At 33.3% G+C, this 15,003-nt stretch overlaps 1 protein-coding gene across 1 annotated transcript; it reads right to left on the bottom strand.

Moving 5' to 3' along the window:
* On the bottom strand, window positions 4,479-7,945 carry LOC18593931 (LRR receptor-like serine/threonine-protein kinase GSO1). The gene is made up of 3 exons (XM_018124129.1): window positions 7,532-7,945; window positions 4,916-6,385; window positions 4,479-4,830 (listed from the first exon to the last, which is right to left on the bottom strand). Exons 1-2 carry the CDS (start codon window positions 7,827-7,829, stop codon window positions 4,947-4,949), a joined length of 1,737 nt encoding a protein of 578 aa, XP_017979618.1. The 5' UTR covers window positions 7,830-7,945; the 3' UTR covers window positions 4,479-4,830; window positions 4,916-4,946.

The following is a 15,003-nucleotide window of genomic DNA, read 5'->3' as shown; positions in this document are numbered from 1 at the left end:
GAAGATAGGTCGTGAGAGCCCGACTGATTTACAAGTTGAAGGCTTTGCTTAAAGTCGAGAAGTGCTTGTCTCTCACTCTCCTTGCACATGTTCACGTCTTTAGCTGTTGTGGATTTCTCTTGAAGAAGACGATAAAATATTGCAATACATAAACCTAGCAGGAGAAGATGGGACCTTTCACCTGACATTATAACCATATCATCAAGCAACACCAAATTACTTAAAATATTTCAATGACAGTGTGATTGTGTTGTCTTTTTTGAGACTGAGAGCTCAGGCAATGTCCTCCTTATATAAAGCTGCTGCATAAGTTAGTTACTTATTTTGTTGTGGTGGAAAACCATTTGTAAGATTGACTTTCTTTTTTGTTCTTAATGTTTAAGCCCATATTTGTATTTTGTAGTGATTATGTTTGGTGTTGTGCATGGGACTATAATCTTGGATGATAATAAATATAATAATAACAGAATCAGACCATAATCTTGGTCTTCATACCTTAACACTTTCCTAATTGTGTTTTTAGGGCTATAAAAAATATTTAATTTACAATTAAAGTCTTGGTCTAGTAGCACTCAAGCATTTGGCTCATTAATTGGTGCATGATCCCCGAATAGAGTTCGAATCTCCTTTTTTCCAATTATAAAAAAGTCATTATCACACTGGCTAATGGAGGTGTAATTGTCACCATCTTAGACTTAGACAAATTTCTTCATCTCCTGCTTTTCCCTTTTCCCCGTTCTTATTATCCAATATATCTAAAACTGAATCCTGAAACAGTGTCTTCCCTTTACCCCTTTGTTTATTCACATGGTTAACCAAGATATTGAACCTGAAAACTTGCTTATGGAAAGGTTTGAGGACTGCAATAAGATAGCACTTTTTGCCTTCAGTCAATCACTTTGCGAGCCAAATGAGTTTAGTCTCTCATGACTATCTTTTGATAGGAATGAGCAATTGGATGAACTGGCCTATCATAATTAAGAATTAAATGAACCAAATATGTTTAGAACTGATTAAATATAAAAGAGGATTGAACCGATCAAATATTAAATTGATTTAGTTGATTCGATTTTAAATGAAAAGAATTAAAATTTTATCCATTTTTTTTTTGTAAATTGTAATATTAAAATTTATAAATTTCATCTATAATTATAAAATATACAAATATCTAAACATAAAAAAAGAAAAAACATAACATTTATCCTTTTACTTATATAATTATTTCCTTCTACATAAATCATCAAACTTAAGGGCAAGTAGCACTAAAACTTTCCTTGTGATTTAGTTTTAGGAGTTTAGGATACATGATCCGCACTGTCAATGGCTTTTTGTGCAGTCTTCTTTACAAGTGCACAGGTTTCTGATGCCCAAACCAAGTCAATGTGCTATGAAAAATCTATTACAAATAAGTAAGAGACTTGGAATAGCATACGGGTAGCTGAGGTTAATAAAATCACTTTTCGAAAAGAACATAACATTCAAGATTCAACATACCAAAGATAAAAAAATTAACATCCACAAAATAAAACCGTCTAATGCAAGACAACCAACCATCGCACATCAACTTGAATCTCATCCACATAGGCTATCTAACAATTGAAAGAATATAAAAGATATAATTATTTATATTATTTGGTCTTTTTAGTCGATTCAATTCAAAAGATTTAAAATAGAGAATCGATCAAATAAACTAATTAGACCAAACTTTTTGAACCAATGAACGTAATGGATCAATTGGATCAAACCATTTGATCTCAATTGTATTCAATTCGATTGAGTCATTGGTCTGGTTTAATTTTGCTCAAACTTATCTTTCGATGGGGAGTAAATATGGGTCAAATTTAATTATAAAAATGCTATGTGAGTTAAAATTATAAAATTTTAAGCCTAATTGATTAACTTATCTTCCTTTGTGAGGTCCATAAGAAGAAAACTGACTTGTCTAACAAGGTAAAGTCACATCAATTTCCACGAATCAATTAGTAAATTTTTAAGAATATACTAATATTATTAACTCAGTCTAATAATTTTTATAATCACTTTTGACGAAGACTAGGCTTGCTTTTAAGTTTAAATTCCACTATTTTCTTCTTTAATCACTAACCTATAGTCATCTATGTAGGTCTTGCCGGCACCTGAGTTCATGACAATTTTACAACCAGGAAGTCCTCGTCACCTACCACCAATAGATTAGAACATTTAAAGCAAAATGTAAGTCTTTGGAATAGATAAATCTTGGTCCATTTATCCATGCCGAAAGGAATACCCTTGGACAACCAGCACCAAGTAAAGGAATGGCCCTTCTTTGCTTTTAATTTTCGTCCACCATTGTTTTCCTCTTCAATCACCTACAAAGCCTAATTATAAGGCTAATTATCTCCCATATTTTATAAGAGTTGATGAGCAACTTGATTATTTGCAAATGTAAAACTATTCTCAATTGTTATAGGAAGAAGATAGAATTAGGATTAACACTTTATAGAATTAGGGCTCGAAAGTGGTGTTTACTTGGCTAACTAAGATGGGTCGGCGTTCATGGAAATGGTAGCAAACCTTCAACGAAATTGACAGCTATCTCAAGGAAGTGGGACAGTTTGAATTTATTCATACTTAGAGGGAAGGAAACATGTTGAGAAATTCTTTAACAAAGTTTGGTGTTGATAGGGAGAATATGTTTCTTGCACGGTGGTGTCTTTTTTTCATTTTCTTCCTAATTTTTAATGACGTATTTGGATTATGTGGATGAGGTGCTAATTTTCCAGTATATAAACATTTTATATATGGCTTGCAATAGATACTATTTTATGATGGAGCAAAAAAAAAAAACATTTTTTATTGAATGAAATTGAGATAATGGGAAAGGATTGGGCTAACCACGGTGGGATACCATCTATCCCTTTTATCTCTTGCTTAATTACTCCTATTTAGCCATAAGAAAATTGACATAATGGAAAAGGATTGATTGGAGAATAGTAGATAAGCTACTGATCAATATGATTATGTAATTTGTAAATGAATTCAATGAGATGATAAGCATTAATATCCACAAAAAATATTAAGCATAATATCTAAAAAAATCCTTAAAGTATTCAAAAAAATTCAAATAATCGTTTATTCTTTTATTACGTTTAATCAAATTGTTATATTTTTATTTTGAATCAAATAAACTCTTATCACTAATGGTTATAAATCCTATATATAAGATCGACTTCCTTTTTTTCTTCTTAATATTTAAACTCATAAAGTCTTAGACCGTGTGGAAATAGGTGTGATTGTCTTAATCATGATTTTTTGTTCTTGATGAGATTATATTTATAAGTAAAATTAAAATTATAATCAAACAATCATCACTAAAAATTAAATAATTATTACACCTAATACTATAAGAAACCAATGTATCAACAAACAAACAAATTGATTAAAAAGAAATCTAATTTGTCTTTCTATGTGAGTACACTAGAAATTAAAAAGAAAAAAGAAAACTGACTTATCAAACACTTTGTGATCACACCAATTTCCACGAACCAACTGGTACTTATATTATTAACTCCATCTGCTAGTTTTAATTTATAGTATATAATTTTTATCCTTTTTCCACGCTACAAATTCCTGCAAAAGGAACCTTTTGACGAAGACTGGGCATTCTAGGCTTGCTTTTAGGTTTAAATTCCACTATTTTCTTCTTCAATCAATTGGCTGTAGTTATCTATGGAGACCTTGCTGGGACCTGAGTTCATGACAATTTTATAACCAGGAAGTCCTAATCACCTACCACCAAATGGATTAGAACCTATAAATTAAAAACAAAAAACTATAAATAGATTAGAATATATAAATCTTGGTCCCTTTTCCATGCCGAAAGGATTGCCTTTCGACAACCTGCACTAAGTAAAGGTATGGACCTTTTTTGGTTTTAATTTTCCCCCACCATTATTTTCGTCTTCAATCACATACAAAGCCTAATTATAAGGCTAATTATTTCCCATATTTTATAAAAGCTGACGAGCAACTTAATTATATGCAGATGTAAAAATATTCTCAATTGTTAAGAGGAAGAAGATAGAATTAGGATTAACATTTTATAGTAAATGAAATTGAGATAATGGAAAAGGATTGGGCTAGACACGGTGGGATACCATCTATCTCTTCTATCTCTTGTTTAATTACTCCTATTTAGCCATAAGAAATGGAAATAATGAAAATTATTTTACGCTCCACATCAATACCATGTCTGCATTATGTGAACATAAAATAACTAGTGACATTTTGACTAATGAAAATTAGTCCACCATTAATTATAAAGATTTGTTTGATCTAAAATGAAAACACAAGGGTTTAGTTGAACTCAATAAAAGAATAAAAATTTATTTAAATTTTTTTAACAAATTTAGGAGCTTTTTTGAAAATTAAGTTAAAATATTAATAGTAACAAGCACTTAATTTGCATTTTCAAAAAGAACCAAGAACTTAATTTGCTATAGAAAGCTTAGTCCAAAATAAATGTATACAGTTTCTACTAAGGCAAATCACTGCAAAAGAAAGAAATACATGTAAAGTAACAAATACACAGGAGCAATGTGTGAGAAAATCAAACAAGATCAAAAGAAAATCATTACACTAATACGTAGAAAATCATATAGGCCTAGGCTTGAGTATTTGCAAACAGAGATTGACACCATTTGTACAGGGATCAAACTAAAAGGAACTATGAACCCTTCTATTGGCATCTTACAAATAGCGAAATAAGCCACACCTTCAGACAGTTACACACATTTCAGTTGTAGTCCCGGAGGCCTGAAAAATCACCTTCAGTTGTAGTCCCAGCTACACCTGAAAATAATACAACCATATCAAAGCTAAATCAATTTTTTTTTCAAAAGAAAAAGAGAAAGTAAATGTGATAAAAAGTTTTTACCTTCCTGAACTTATTGAAAGACTGGTACCTCTCAGGTTCGAATTCTCCTCTCCAACCTTGCCTTCTGTAAAACAAATCTAACGTACAGCCAGTCTTTCATGTTGTCCAAGAAACGGAAGTAGGAGTGCCTCCAGGAACGCTTGAACAATAAGGCACCACAAATACCCCAAAAACCCACGATAAAACCAAGTCCCATCCCAGCATAAAACCATTTTCTGAATTCATCAAAATCATCCTGACCTCTTCTTGGTTGACCTTGAGGTGTTTCCGCTGATCCTGAGCAATTTGGTGTAACTGGAGGTCCACAAAGTCCGTGATTATGGGAAAATGTTGAAGGATCAAAGAGTTGTATCTGAGTTCCTGTTGGAATTTTTCCCGATAAATAATTATAGGATAAGTCCAAGGTAGACAAAAATGTTAACTCAGACAAGCTTGATGGGATGCCTCCAGAAAAATTGTTTCTTGACAAATCAAGAGCTTGTAATTGTCTCAATTGCCCAATCTTCCCAGGGATTTTGCCACTCAAAAAATTTCTTGATAAATTCAATGCAACCAATTGTCGGAGACTAGTTAGTTCTTTAGGAATCTCTCCTGTTAATCTATTATTTGAAAGATCAATGGCTAATAATAGTCCAAGAATTTTTGCATACTTTTGCTTCTTTCCTTTCCATGTAAACAGTGCCTCATCAACATAGTTGACATCAATAAAAACTGAATTAGGATCCAATTTTCTTGAAATGGAATGCTCAATTGTTCTGCTTAAGTTCATGTCTTGAGCCATAGAAGTGAATTTATTGAGACATCGTGGTAGGGTACCAGATAATTTGTTTACAGAGAGATCCAAGATTTGAATATTATTCAAGCCACAAATTTGATGAGGTATCGTTCCATTAAATTTATTGGTTTGGAGGCTTAGAAAAATCAATGATGAGAAACTTTCCCCCATCCACTCAGGTATATTTCCTGATAATTTGTTATCACTGAAGTCCAAAAATTTCAAGCCCCAACAATTCCCTAAGGATGAAGGAAATGGTCCTGAGAAGCTATTGCTGCGTAAACTGAGCATTTGAAGACTAATAAGTGATCCAATCGATCTTGGAATTGAGCCTGACAAATTGTTCTCAGCCAAATTCAAAGCTTTAAGTGAGTCCTGCCATCTTGCCAAGCAATCGGGAACCACTCCAGAAAATAGGTTATTTGAGAGATCAAGCAAGTTCAATACTCTAGCAGGAATGTGGCAAATTGAATTGATTGAACCAGAAAATTTATTTTTGGAAAGGTTCAAGGTAACCAACAAATTTGTCATTTGTGGCAATGGACCTGTTAAATTATTAGAGCTTAAGTCAAGAAAAAGGATAGCAATCCTGTTATTCGGCAAAGTACCGCTGATCTGGTTGAAAGACAGATTTACGCTGCGCGTGCCAAATGAAAATACGTTCCAAAACCAACTTGGAATGGAATCCGAAATCTCTGCAGCAGAAATATCAATTTCAATACATGCATTTTGAGACCGAAGCCATTGCGGGAAAAAAGGCCCTAACTTGAAAGAGCGAAGGAATATAAGACTCAGTTGAAAAGGAGGAATCCAATCGGACTTGAATTTCAAAGTCAAAGAAGAATCAGATAAGTCCAACTTCCGTAAGTTGCTGAGATTTGAGAAATGTGCTTCCGAAATTACAACTTTATCAAAAGAATTCCCGGATAGCTCTAGAGTCGTGAGGTTGGACATTTGTCCGATTCCTTGGCTTATGGTTCCATTCAAACGGTTGTATCCAAGGCCTAGTTCTTTCAAGGATGATAACTTTGTGATTTCATTAGGCACTGACCCCGTAAATTGATTCTCAGTTAAATCCAAATTCTCTAGAAAGTGTATTGTGCATAAAGATGTACTTTGAAGAAATCCAAATACATCTCCACCGAGGTTGTTGGATTGCAAGTCTAATGAATGCAAAGTACAGATATTCCATATAAATAATGGAATTCCACCTTGAAGCAGATTGCGGCTTAGAGTAAGTTCTCTAATAGCAACCAAGTTCTCAAAAGTTTCAGGAATTGAACCTGTCAACTGATTTGATGAGAGATCAAGAGCGTCCAATCTCGAAAGGTTTCCTAGCTGAGAGGGAATTGGTCCAGTAAATTGAGATTCAGAGAGATCCAGATGGACCAATTTTGTAAGAGAACCAATGAATTCGGGAATGCGGCTTAGAGTAAGTGCTCTCATGGCAACCAAGTTCCCAAAAGTTTCAGGAATCGAACCTATAAACTGATTCGATGAGAGATCAAGACTGACCAATTTCGAAAGGTTTCCTAACTGAAAAGGTATTGGTCCAGTAAGCTGAGATTCAGAGAGATTGAGAATGGTCAATTTTGTAAGAGAACCAATGAACTCGGGAATTGAACTTCCCAACTGATTTGATGAGAGATCAAGAGTGACCAATCTCGAAAGGTTTCCTAGCTTAGAAGGAATTGGTCCAATAAAACGAGAATTAGAGAGAGCAAGATAGGTCAATTCTGTAAGAGAACCAATGAATTCGGGAATGCGACACCAAAAATAATTGAAACTGAGATCTAAGTGATTCAAATAACGCAATTTAAGCAATGAAGGACTAATTGTACCTTTTACAGACCCAATGAGGTAAGACAGATCGAGCTTTATGACATGGCCGGTATTGTTGCAGCACTCAACACCAATCCATGTACAGCAATCTCTTTCGTCATTCTCACTTCCCCACGAAGAGATACCGAAATCCATGACCGATTCAGCTGCAAGGCTTTGCTTAAAGTCGAGCAGTGCTTGCCTCTCACTCTCTTTGCATTGAACTAAAACGTCAGCTTTTGTGGATTTCTGAAGGAGGAAGACAAGTGCCAGAAATAAAACTAGGAGGAGATGAATGGAGTACTTATCACCTGACATTATAATCGTCCTGCCTGCCTTACAACGATTATGTCTTGTGTTTGAGTGCTGAGAGTTTAGACAACCCCCTCTTTATCACAAATTGTTAAGTGTTTTGTTGTGGAAAGCAATATGTTGTGGAAACCACGGTCTTCATACCTTTAACACTTTCCTAATCGTGTTTTTAGGGCCATAAAAAATATTTAATTTACAACATTGAAGGTCTTGGTCTAGTAATAATTATTAAGTACTGTAATAAAAACGAGTAAAGTCATTATCACACTGGCTAACGGAGGTGTCATTGTCACCATCATAGACTTGGACAATTTTCTTCATTTCCTGCTTTTCCCTTTTCCCCATTCATATTATCCAATATATCTAAGAAACAGTGTTTCCCCTTTGCTCCTGAGATTGGTCTTGGTGTAAGTGGCAGGATATTGGACTATGCGGTTCTAACGAAATTTCATTTCCTTTTGGCCAAGGAAAATTCATTTAGGGACTCTGTTTTTACTGCTTTTCTTTCCTTTTTTTCAAGTTCAAACTTGCAATGTTAGCAATAGGGGATGGATAGTTTGCTTTTCAGTCATTTTTTTTCTTTTCATTTTCTCTTTTTTACATTTTAAAAGAAATCAAAATTACTTTTCGAACAAAAATATATGTGATGTCTATTTTAATATAATAATGTGATCGCATCAGTATAAAAACAAACCACAACATACATGTCTGAAATGTCGAATTAATTTTTCTAAATTTGTAATCGCAGCAACATACAAAAATTAATACCTTGTTTTTATTACGTAATAAGCACAGCAATCCATGTCAAATTTTAAATTAATTATGTTAAGATAGTTTAAACAAGAATCATGTTCAACTTTGTCTGACTTCAAATGGTAAAAGAGATAAATCAATTATTGTTAGACAGTCATTAATCCATAAGTTAATTATTTTGTTGTGGTGGAAAGCAGTATGTAAGATAGACTTTCTTTTTGTTCTTAATATTTAAACTCATAATTTTGTTTTGTAGTACTATAAAGTAAATAATTGTTACACCTAATTATGGTCTAAGGACCAATGAATCAACTATCAAATTGATTAAATATTGGATCAAATGGGCAAATTAATTGTGCCTCCCGTTTTGCTTTTAATTTGTCTCAACCTTTTTCATCTTCAATCAATCACTTTACAAGGCGAATGTGTTTAATCTCTCGTGACTATGTTACAAATTTAACAGTAAAAAGGTTGTATGACTTGTCTAACACGATGTGATCACATCATCAATCTCTTTGCACCTTATAACGTTAGCAGTTGTGTGTTTCTCTAGAAGAAAAATTAAAATGCCTATGGATACTGCTTAAGTTTGAATGTTAGGGGATGCTTGTTTTCATTAAATATCTAAGAGGAGACTTTGAAATTGACTGGAGAATAGTAGATGATCAGCTACTGATCAATACGATCTGCTAGACTAGTTGTGCCTTTGTTAAGTAAATGAATTAAATGATACCATATGCATCAACATTTACAGAAAGCATGACAAACTATCTTCAGCAGTAGTTCCAACCACACCTGAGAACAAAAAAATAATATAGAATTCTATTATTTTACGGAAGCATAATTTGCTACATGTGTAAAGTCATGCTAAAGGAAAGTTAATGTCATAAGCATTTTTCCTTCTTCAACTTATTGAAAGAGGGGTACCTTTTAGGTTTGAATTCTCCTCTCCAGCCTTGCTTTCTGCAGAACAAATGTAGCGTAGAGCTCATCTTTCACCTTGTCCAAGATACGACAATACGAATGCCTCCGCGAACGCTTCAACAAGAAAGCACCACAAAATCCCCAAAAACCCACCACAAATCCAAGTCCCATGCCAGCACAAAACCATTTCATAAATTCGTCAAAATCATCTTCATCACTTTCCAGTTATAGTATTATAGGCCCAAGTCCTAACAAAACTCTACCTCTGGTTGTCTAATACAACTAGAAAAGTTAACAAGAGATTTAAATAAAATAAATGTTTTATTCTTAATTAGAACATGACTATTCCAAAGTCTTAATACAAGTAAATTAAATAAAAAAAATTTTATTATAAGGAAAATATTAAAATTATAATATAACTATAATTCCTATGTAAGACTCCTAACTAAATAAGGAAAATATTAAAATTATGAATATGCCCATTTATGACTTTTGGGATTTTGTTTTGATTTCTGACACTCAGCCTGCTCTAAGATATTGTTTGCTAGACGTTCTATGTCAGCCCCCTCCTCTTGAGAAAAACTCGACCTCGAGTTAACTTGTATATTTGGAAACAACGGTTCATTTGATGAATGAAATGGGTAAATATCCACCACGTTGAATGTTTTGGAAATTCCAATTGTGTCTGGTAAATCCACAACATATGCATTGTCATTGATCTTCTTCAAAATTTGGTATGGTCCATACTTCTTAGGCTGTAACTTGCTATAAGTCCTTACTAGAAACCTTTCCTTTTGCAAAACACCATCACCTAATCTCCCATTTCAAAAATCTATTTTTTGCGGTGTAGATCTGCAGCTTTCTTGTACATTAGCATGCTCTAATTTCTGTTTCACCTCTGCTTGAACATCTTGCAACTGATTAGCCATATTTTTCATAGCTACATTAAATCCAGGAACTTTAGGCCACTCAACCAAGTCAAGAGCATGTTATGGTGACTTTGTGTACACAATAGAAAATGGAGATTTTTCTATGGCACTATGAACGGCACTATTATAAGCAAACTTTGCTTGTGCCAATGCGAAGTCCCATTGCTTCAGTCTATCACCACAAATACTGCGAATCAGATTGCCAAGGGTTTTGTTCACCGATTTAGTTTGGCCATCAGTTTGTGGATGTGCTGTGCTATTGTAATTCAAGGATGAATCAAATATATTCCACAAAGTCCTCCAAAAATGACCAAGAAACTTGCTGTCTCTATCTGAAGTGATAGTTTTAGGCACACCATGTAGACAAACAACCTTCTTGAAAAACAATTTGGCTATTCCACTTGCATCTGAAGTCTTCTTGTAAGGGATAAAGTGGGCTATTTTAGAAAACCTATCCATAATAACAAAAACAAAATCCATGCCCCTTTGCGTTCGAGGCAAACCAAGCACAAAATCCATAAATAAATCCTGCCAAATATTTTTTGAAATAGGTAAAGGCATATACAAACCAGTATTTTGGGACTATCCCTTTGCGATTTGGCTTATGTAACATCGCTGCACAAATCTTGTTACATCCCTTCTCAGATGTGGACAATAATGTCTTTCTCCAACAACAGTAATCATATTATCACAACTTAAATGACCAGCAAGACCTCCATTATGCAAGTCTCTAATCAACTTTTCTCTCAATGAAGATCTAGGAATACAAAGCTAGTTGCCTCGCATTAAAAAACCATCATGAACGTAAAAGTCCCCAATAGGTTGATTTGTGATACACTTTTCCCATGTATCATGAAAATACTCATCTATATGATATAATTCCTTGACTGTATCAAAACCCACAACTTCTTGTCTCATTGTCACTAGCAGATCTGCATGTCTATTCAATGCATCTGCTACTTTATTCTGTACTCCAGCCTTGTGCTTTAGCTTGAAAGGAAACTTCTGAAAAAATTGAAACCACTTGGCATGTATGTCTTTACTAATCCGTTTTTGATTATTCAAGTACTTCAATGCCTCATGATCTGAGTATAAAACAAATTCTAGTCCAACCAAGTAATGCTCCCAATTTTTCAAAGCATGCACAATAGAACAAAATTCTTTGTAATACGTGGTCCACTTGCGCCTTGCATCACTGAGCTTCTCACTGAAATAAGCTACTAGTTTCTTTTTTTTGTGAAAGAATAACTCCTATTCCCACACCACTAGCATCACATTAAACTTCAAATAATGTATCAAAATCTAGTAATGCTAAAACAGGAGCGGTACATAACTTTTCCTTTAGCATAGCAAAACTAGTTGCAACTTTTTCTTCTCACTGGAACTTCCCCTTTTTTAGGCATTCTGTAATAGGTGCTACAATACTATTGAAATTTCTAATAAAACACCTATAGAATGTTGCCAACCCATGAAAACTTCTAACTTTTGTTATTGTTTTTAAGGTAGGCCATTCTCTAATAGCTTGAATCTTCTCTTCATCAACTTGAATTCCATCTACACTAACTACATAGCCAAAGAACAATAACTTATTTATGATAAAGTTGTATTTCTTCAAGTTCACATATAACTTATTTTTCTGTAAGATCGTTAATACTTCGCGTAAGTGCAAAAGGTGCTCTTATTCTGATCTACTATAAATTAGGATATCATCAAAATAACCCACCATGAATTTTCCAATAAAAGGTTTCAGTACCTGATTCATTTATCGCATAAAGGTACTAGGCACGTTGGTCAACCTGAATGGCATCACGAGCCACTCATACAACCCTTTCTTTGTCTTAAAAGTTGTTTTCCACTCATCCCCAAGTCCAATTCGAATTTGGTGGTATCCACTACAAAGATCAATTTTTGTGAACACCTTAACCCCATGTAACCTATCAAGTATGTCATTTAGCCTAAGAATTGGGAACTTGTATCCAATAGTAATTTTGTTGATGGAGAATCTGATAGCCTTTAGACCGCGTGGACTCTTCTTCGATCTCATCAAGCATCATCTAGTCCTTTTTGTGTTTTTACGGCTTTTCTTTCTTTTTTTTCAAGTTCAAACTTGCAATTTTAGCAATAGTGAATGGATAGTTTGCTTTCCAGTCAATTTTTTTTCTTTTGATTTCCTCTTTTTTACATTATAAAAGAAATCAAAATTACTTTTCTACCTCAAATAATATAAGGTCTTAATCAAGATCTTTTTTTTTTCTAGATGAGATTATTTTTATGAGTGAAAATTAAAGTTTTAATCAAACAATCATCAATAAAAATTAAATAATTATTACATCTAATACAATAAGAAACCAATGAATCAACTAACAAATTGATTACCCATTATAAATAGGGACCATATTGCCCAGACATGATAGGACTCTTTTTTGGTCTTTGAGATGAAGTTTCAGGGGCACACATTAGTTTTCTTAGGGTGGAATCAACATCATAATTATCTAAAAAGTAAGAAAATAGTAAAAAGAGAAGAATAAATAAAATAAAATACAAATTAATCCCATTTCTTTTCTCAATTTCCATAAACACTCACATTTATTATTGTCAGACAGCTAAGAAATTATTTTCGTTTTAATTACTTTATATCCTAATAACAGCAATAAGCCCCTAAAGTCTACACCTACTAATAGACCTTGTTGGGTGTTGAGTCCTTCAATAATACCTTTTAGTTTTTGGGTCCTTGTTCCATGCCCAAAGGAAATTACCTGACGATTACCTCTAATTAAGGAATGTGACTATTTTGCGTTTAATTGGTATGCTCCATCATTGCCTCTTCAATCAATTACTTTGCAAGCCGAATGAGGCTAATCTATCATGACTATGAAAGAGGAGTAATTTTGTCAAATTTAAGGTAAAATTTATATTATTTTAACTCTAATTTGTCTTTTTATGCCGGGTACATCAAAAATCTAACACGATGCTCGCACTGATTTTCACCGCCACCAACAACCCTTGCATTCCTTAGAGAATGAAATTCTTAATCTCATAGAGACTTACAAGAGTAATATTGTAAGCACCTTTAACTAGGTAATAACCACATTAATTATCAAGAGAACCAAACTCAATGATAAACAGATTGATGCAAACAGGGATGGTTTGTCTAAAGGTCTCTCTGCCTTTTTGTAAAAGCCATATTTAAACTCATAATGGTGTTTTCTAGTGCTGTAATCTAACAAAGGAAGTCTTGGACAAGTGTTTTTGTTGTCTTTTTATATATAATAAATTGTTATCCTTTGAGCAAAAATAGAAAAGAAATTGTTATTCTTTTTCTTATCTTATTAAATTAACCTTTTAACAATGACTAGATTTACTTTTTAATTTTAATAATTTAATTTGATTCCCCCACGATTTTCTTCTTCAATCTCGTATGAAGCACGAAAAAAGGTGTGATCACACCAATTTCCACAAGTCCATTGGTAAGTCTTTAAGATTAACTCCATCTCCTGGTTTTTTCTTTTCCTAAACAAATAAAGGAACTAATGAAAAGAGAAAGAAACCATAATAAGGCTAATGAATAGCAAAGTCTTTTCTTGTCTCTAAGCATTTTCCTATACAGCAAGGCTTTCCTTAAAGTCAAGCAGCGCTTGCCTCTCACTCTCTTTCATACTTTACTAATCGTGTTTTTAGTGCTAAAAAAATATTTAATTTACCATTAAAGTCTTCATCTACCGATATTTACCTTTAGACGACCAGCACGAAGGCATGGGCTTTTCTTGCTATGAATTTTTTTTCTCCACCACTACTTTCTTCTTCGACCACTTACAAAGCTAAATTAGGAGGGTAGTCTTCTATGTAGGGCGTTCTGGGATTTGATTATTCTTTTTTATATTAATATAATTTATAAAAAACTGACTTGTCTAACACGGTTTGATCACACCAGTTTCCACGAGTAACAAGGCTACTGAATGGCAAAGTCTTTTATTATATCTTGAAAAAGAGAAACTTATATTATTAACTCCATGGGAATAGTGAAAAAGAGAAACCATAATAAGGCTACTGAATGGCAAAGTCTTTTATTATATCTTGAGTAATTTCCTATATATACAACAAGGCTGACTTAAAGTCTTGGTATTGATTTGTTTGTTTAGCAGCATCGAATTTGATTTTTATTTCTAGTTCTAAATGGAAATTCATTAGATCTTGAATAGGAATATAGCATGCTGGAAGGAATAGTCTTCATCTGCCTTCTCGATCCTTAATGAAAATGTTAAAGTACATCTTTAAAAAATTTAGTGAATTAGAACATTTTAACTTAATTTACCGTCTCTTCTTATGTTATCCTGTACTACTACCATCTTGCAAGATAGTTTTTGTAATTCATTTTTTTAATAAAATTTCCATTTACCTTAAAAAAATGTATTAATGTCAGAAAAATTGTAAAGATCATGTCACTACACAGAGCAGGACCCCAAATGGCATAAACTTCCCTGGACGAAAAATTTCCTAAAACCTAATTTAATTTATCAGTTTCTCTTTACATGTTATCAAGCCAATGAATTTACAATTATGAACTCGAGAATCCA

The sequence above is a fragment of the Theobroma cacao genome, chromosome 7 (genome assembly GCF_000208745.1).
Source record: "Theobroma cacao cultivar B97-61/B2 chromosome 7, Criollo_cocoa_genome_V2, whole genome shotgun sequence".
Classification (NCBI taxonomy): domain Eukaryota; kingdom Viridiplantae; phylum Streptophyta; class Magnoliopsida; order Malvales; family Malvaceae; genus Theobroma; species Theobroma cacao.
This window is presented reverse-complemented; position numbering and strand designations above follow the sequence as displayed.